Source organism: Gossypium hirsutum, chromosome A13 (genome assembly GCF_007990345.1).
Source record: "Gossypium hirsutum isolate 1008001.06 chromosome A13, Gossypium_hirsutum_v2.1, whole genome shotgun sequence".
NCBI lineage: Eukaryota > Viridiplantae > Streptophyta > Magnoliopsida > Malvales > Malvaceae > Gossypium > Gossypium hirsutum.
Genome location: NC_053436.1, coordinates 103,773,531 through 103,780,472, shown reverse-complemented (window position 1 = coordinate 103,780,472; position 6,942 = coordinate 103,773,531). Strand labels below are relative to the sequence as shown.

The 6,942-nt window shown below is 32.4% G+C and overlaps 1 protein-coding gene across 2 annotated transcripts; it reads right to left on the bottom strand.

Annotated features, from left to right (window-relative positions):
• Nucleotides 1-994: 994 nt before the first annotated feature.
• Nucleotides 995-4,184, bottom strand: LOC107893209 (protein WVD2-like 1). Of its 2 annotated transcripts, none has more exons than XM_016818141.2 (7): nt 3,990-4,184; nt 2,530-2,896; nt 2,324-2,421; nt 2,095-2,185; nt 1,918-1,989; nt 1,720-1,830; nt 995-1,542 (listed from the first exon to the last, which is right to left on the bottom strand). In XM_016818141.2, exons 2-7 carry the CDS (start codon nt 2,890-2,892, stop codon nt 1,240-1,242), a joined length of 1,038 nt encoding a protein of 345 aa, XP_016673630.1. In that variant the 5' UTR covers nt 2,893-2,896; nt 3,990-4,184; the 3' UTR covers nt 995-1,239. The 2 variants fall into 2 exon arrangements, with proteins under 2 accessions (XP_016673630.1, XP_016673631.1); XM_016818142.2 differs by lacking the exon at nt 3,990-4,184 and adding an exon at nt 3,165-3,350.
• Nucleotides 4,185-6,942: the final 2,758 nt, after the last annotated feature.

The window sequence follows — 6,942 nt, the reverse complement described above, 5'->3', positions numbered from 1 at the left end:
TCCCAACAAAAATGTATTGAAGGTCTTCTTCATACTGTCAATACGCAAGATAGTGAATGCGTTCCCACTCATATCCTCCACTGCACTTCTCAGACTCTAACCTACTAGTCCTATAATTGATCCTTCTACTACTGGCAAGTCATTGGATAATTGTAGTGTCTATCATTTTCTCTTCTTGACTTCGCCTTTACAATTAACAAGCTCTCTCAATTTATGCACAGCCTGCTTGGCGGTCATTGGAAAGCGCAATGGAATTTCCACCCATGGCCTTCATTTCACATCAGAAGATGAGCCACGACTTCTTGTTTATTCTAACTCAGACTGGGGCGGTGGTTCTGTTGACAATGCCTCCACCATTAGCTACATTGTTTAGCTTGGCAACACGCCCATCTCATGGTTTTCCAAGAAACAGCGCTGTCTCTCACTCCTCTACTGAAACGAAATATAGAACGGTTGCTATTCCCTTTCTGAAACCAATTGGTCACTTATCTACTAAGAGAACATCACTTTCCGCTTTGTTTTTGTTCTTGGATTCTTTCTGATAATGCTGGCACTACATACCTTTGTGAGAATCCGGTGTTCCGTAGTAGGAAGAAACATATTGCTCCATTTGGTTGATATTTTTAGGTGCAAAACAAGGTCTATTCAACGGACCAAGTGGTTGATTTACTTACCGGACCAAGTGGTTGATTTACTTACCAAACCAAGCCACTGCATCATACTCCATTTGGTCGCTTATTTTGGTTGTTGACACCACTGCCAACTTCTAGGGGCCTAAAAGAGATTTTTGAGGGATTTATTTTATATATCTTTCTGTATATTTTCAGCTATCATTTTGTGTGTAATTATTTGAAGGGACCAAGCTGCTCCACGGCGGGCATTGTTTAGTATTATATTATTTTCTTATCATAATCGTCCCCTTCTTTTTAATCTTAATCAAAATTCATGCAATGATTCGTATTATGTTTCATGATATAAAGAAGAGAATATCAGATGAAAACAAGTTATTGGATGCATTAGCATCAACAACTCAAACTACATATAAAGATACGTAACAATGTAAACTTACAAAACATATACATTTCACATTAATGCAAACCACTTAATAAACAAGTCCCTACTAAAAATGAAACCACCTAGTTATACTCAGTTTCAGGACATCCATATGGCATGGCAGTGCGGGAATTCAAGATTATTTCCCAGCTTAATAGTTAGTAAAAAAAAAAAAAAACTAGATGTTCATGATTGAACAGTGATGTTAGCATTACTCGGCTCAATGATTTTAGTAGGTGCAGCTTTCGTTGCCTCTTTTACCTGTTTTGCTCGCTCTTTTGCCTTGCCAGCTCCATTACTGGTCTGTCCACTAACCCGACCTTTACTTTTGAACTCATTTGCTGTAGTGGATCGTTCGGTATGGTTACCTAAGCTGCGGCGGTGAGTCTGACAGCAAGCTTTTGCCTTTTCGTCTTGAGATGAGCGGACTGCATCACCGCAGCTCTTTCTCCAGGTAAAATTTGGTGACTTTGGCCGAGTTAACGGCAGCTGAAATGAAATAAAAGCAAGAATGAAATGTTCAATTATCCACCAAAGCTGCATGAAACATATATAGCCAAAAGGGTATATTTGATCTGTACTATGAAGGAGATACAACAGGTAAATATTTTCCTGGATAACGACTTTGAGGACTCGAAACAAACGAGAAAAGATTAGAAAGAATACCTTCTTCAATTCAACCTTTCGTGGAGGTCCTTCATAGTAGAAATCTGGTACTGGATTTGCTTTGACAACCATGCTCTTTCTAAGCTGCTTAAGTGCTGCTTCTTGCTCTTCCTGGAAAAAAGCAAGGAGGCCTGATTTTGTTAAAACTAACCAAGTCTAGCATAAATATAAGGATGAGAAATTTTAAGTGCCATGGACCTTGGTCCGGGCCTCAAACTGGCTTCTCTCCACCTCCAAAGCTTGGTGTTTTTCCTCCAACTTTTGGTAAAACTGGATTGAAAAAAACAATATTATAATTTGGATAGTTTGAAAATGAAATGAAGAAAACATCAATGACTGAAAAAAGCATCTAAACTGTTTGGACTAAGAACGTACCTCCCTCCGTTTCTCAGCACGTTCAGCACTTCTAAAAGTAGGAGCACTTCCAATAGTTACCCTCGATCTAGCAGTTCGAACAGATGCAGCTGTACTAGATACCGCTAAGGAAGAAATATGGTATAGAGTTCGGGTAGGGAAGTTCCACAATATAATTAAAAGAAAAGAAAAAAAACCGACAAGCTCATAGCATTACATATTAACTTCTTAACACCAAAGAGAAGGATATGAGGAAGTGAGGGACCAGTTATCTTCATCATCAGGATGCTTCCGGTCATAAGGTTGCAGTGGCTTCCTCAAGATCAAAGGAGTTATTGGAGAGTTTGGCTGAAAACAATGGTAAAATCTAAAAGATTAGCACCTTGCATGTATGAGCAAATAAGCAACATCACTGATATTAAACAAACAATTTTACTAATTTAGAGTTGGAGTTACCTCTGATCCCTTTGTGGTAACAGGGGAGAGTGCAGAGTTAACATTTGCGGTGCCATTTGCGCCAGTTTTAGAGGTAGCATGGTGAGCTTGTCCAGCACCAATGGTTTTTGATGCAGTTGCGCTAAACTCGTCATTGTCCATGCACTTCTGATCTTCAGGGATGGCAGTACCAAAATTGGTGCTTTTAACACCCAGCGCTTCTTGCTTCTCATGACCGTTGTCCACTACCGAGTTTTTTGCAGTGCATTCCTTGACCTCATAGTTATTAGACTCGGAGCCTTCTGAAACTATCAGGTTGCCATTTGAATTCACCACACCATTTGCCTTACCGTCCATGTCCACATCCGTGAGTTCCCTCCCCATTCCGCTACATAAAGAGAAAAAATCTATGTCGATATATGCATAAGATCTTAAACAAAGAAACCATTGCCGACCATATTAGGCTTAGCAAGTACACTGAGAATGACAAGTACTGTAAGATAATAAAAGATCTGAAACAAGTTTCATATATAATTCATGGCTTTTTTCACATAAAACTGATTTTTCAAGCAGATCCGTGAATGATCTGCACTCTGAATTCCAAATCTAAGCTAAAACATGCAATCCTAGCTAAGATTAAATAAGAATTACATTACATTTAGTGTTATCCAACTAAGTCTCCTCTTAATAGGTGGAGTACGCCATGCACATCAAGTCATTAAAATATATTTCCAAGCAATGCTTTCACTTTATTTCAACCTTGGAAGACAAAAAGGTGACTAGGGTATGCCCCCAAAGAAGAATCTAGAAGAGGATTTATGGAATTTCCAATGAAATGGTACCTTCAAATACAAATGTTAAGCAATTTATGAATCTAATTGTAACAAGTAAAAAAAGAAAAGAAAAGGAAAACATATCTAAGAAAAAGAAACAAAAACTCTCCTTTTGAAAGAAATCAGAAAATGAAGATGTTTAGTTAGCTTATAAATGATTGGACAAGCAGAGGACTAAAAAAGAAAAAAAAATGTTCATTTAATTTAGAAACAATAAATCAAAGAACCCAAAAATTTAAAGAAGAATCTTGCACGACCCAAATATTTATAAACTCATATTAGGAAAAAAAAAAAGCTTTAGAAAGGCTTCTCATTTATTAGCAAAATTAACACAATAAAGAAAAAAAAAACTTTAGATTTAACTTAAGAGAGTAAAAAAAAAAACGATTTCCCACAAATCCAACACATTAAGACAAAACTGAGAAAACCCAGAATATAAGTATCCCAGATGGATAAATAGAAAAGCAGAAATTCACCAAAAACTCTTCATTTCTTTAGCAAAACACTCACATAAAACCTTACAAAAGACAGCAACAAGAAAAACCAGTTAAACATATGAACGGCATTGCTCATTTTAAAACCAAAAACCCAAAACAAAAGCAAAAAGACAAAGAAACTTTATACAAACAATATATATATGTATCTTACAGGTTTATGTAGCTTGACTTGATCTGACCAGATCTTGAAACCCTCTTGTTCTTCTTCTTCTTGGGTTTTCTTTCTTTACAGTTTCTCTCTCTTCTATCTTGTTTGTGTCTTAATAGCAGACAAAGTGTTGTGTGTGATTTTCCTTTTCTTTAGCTCTCTCACTGAAACTCTGTTTTCTTTATTTTATTGAATTGCTGGTTATTTATAGGGACTGTTTATTTGTTTATTTTCATTTTTCCATTTTAACAAAACCAATTAACTGGGCTATTGATTTTACGTTGATTTATATATAAAATTTCATTTTTATAAATTACTAATAATATTATCTAATTAGTATTGTTTTAGATTGATATATTATATATCAAGTAAAAAATTAATTTTTTAATAATGTTAGCTGTGTAGTTCACTTGATAGTCTATATGTATTTCATACTAATATGATACTATTTATTTTATATGTCACTTTAATAATAATTTTAAAAATAAAAAAAATAGATTGTCATTTCTACCGTCCGTGTTTAAAAATTATACATGACCTTGATTTAATGTGTAATTTTTATACATGTATTTTAATTTTGTGTAATTTTACACATAAAATTTTAATTTAATTTAATTTTCACAAATCACGAACAATATTAGTGAATTAGCACAGTTTTACATTGATATATTGCATTTACAAACAATTATATTAATCCAATATGACATTTCTTTAAATGTATATAAGTGAATCAAAATTAATATTTCATATATACATATAAATTTAAATTTTATGTGTATAATTACAATAAATCAAAGTTAGATATATAAAATTGATATATACCCAAAAGTATAAAAATATTGCTTGAATAACAATGACTTGTGCTCATTGATTCTAGCCTAGTTAACAAATTTGTAGAAGAATAAGTAAGATGGCAGTACATTATTAAGATTAATTAATGTACCATTTGAATTAATTAATCAAATCATAGTTAGCACTAAGATATGTTCTAAATAAGTGAAAAGCCAAAAATAAATTAGATCATGCAATTCATCAATGCTTCGATATTTAATGTTTTTCATATTATAAAAATACATCATCATTATTATAAAACACAACACAATCTCATCTTTTATTTTACTTGGGTAACCTTCTGGAGTCTTAAACAAGGTGGGGCTTAACGGTGGTTGACACCGTCATGAAAATTGTCTGGTCTTTGTTCAGCCTGAATCTCCCTCATCTTTCTTTAGATGACTATTTGTCGGAGAGACTCACATAAAGTGACAATTCAATTTAAAAATAATATTGAATACACAAATAATCGTATATGCTTTTTTAAGTTTTTTTTTTTCCTCTTTTTACTTTTCTAGGAAATATTTTTTAGCTTTATGTTTTTTTTTTTTAAAATTTCCATCAATAGTATAACACATATATTGTGTTGAGTATGAATTTGTGAGTGAATTCGAGATCGACAAAATTTTAATAAGTGACAATAAATATTATTTAATGTGGTTCGATCCTTTTAATCTATGTTCATATTGTGATTTCATTACAACTTTTTTAGATGAATGTTGTATTATAAATTGCAAGTAAAAATTTTAAAATCAATTGTAGATGTATATACCATAGATAATTTATTTACAATGTTTTTTACTTTTGAAAAGAAAAGAAAAAAAGGACTAACTTAAATTATACAAGAGTATTCTGAGAAAGAATCAATTCCCTTTAACATGTCCGAATCAAAAAAATCTTAACTCTCCATGGGGGAAGAGTCAAAAATTCGCAACTCCTCTTTTATTTACTAAAGCCAACTTTATTAAGCAATATGTGACCTGATTTTACTTTATGGGAATGTAACGTAGAATCCATTAATCTTCTTGGAATAAAATGTGCTATATCTTCTTATCAGAGCAGAATTTGAAAGAATAGCAAAACTTCCTTGAATGGCTTTCACAACTTCTAAGTTATCTGATTGGATGATCACCTGTTTACAATGTATATTTAGAATTCAACAAACTCTTCTATTTGGACGAAGAACAAAGCTAAAATTTTAATACTCAACAAGAAATGTTGAAAAGATGAGCTTTTGATGTGTGTGTGGGTGGAGAAAACTACCAGTGAAAGGTATGTATAACTATCCAAGTTAAAGCTAGTAAATAAATCATTATGATTTATGATTTAGCTAAATACCTTTCATTTCCAACAACAACAATAATGTGTAATTCTTGAAACCCTCTTTTCCTTATTCTAAAAGCTAAACCCTACTCCTTGAGTATAAAAAAACTGTATATTGTTCATTCAGATTTTCTACCTATTAACGACATCTATTTTAATCATCAAATAATCCCTTAACCATTAAATCTTTTCAAATAAAAAGTAGGGTTAATATTTAACATAAAATAGACTTCGATGGCAGATTCTTTTTGGTAGCAGGAAGTGCTTGGAAGGTGGGGGAAAAAAGGTTATAAAGCGGTAGATTTTGAATTTAAGATGAGAAAGTGAAAGTGGGAGGGAATTATGGAGGTTGGTTTCCTAGTAAAAGTGGGAAGGTGGCCATCCAAATGATTAATAAATAGTGAAATATAAATCTACCACATAAGTATAAATTCCCAAACATTAGAAAGATGAGATGATTTTGTTTTCTTTTATGAATTTTACTAATCAATGCCCTGAGATTATATATATTAATCATTTCCACCAGCACATTCTAAACCATTAATAAACTTATTCTAAATAATATATTAATCAACTTTCGTAACTTTATCTCGAAGTGAATCCTCTTATAAAATTATAAAATTAAATTTATTCTCATTGAATTTTGTAAATCTCTCAATGTTTTGCCACTTTCAAGTATTCAGTTGAATATTTAAATTCACATCCCAACACATATAAATATATTTTTTCACCATTAATAAGAGCGTATTTGTTTAATTTTATATTCAATTTATCACACACAATCTCAAGTTTGGGTTGGTTT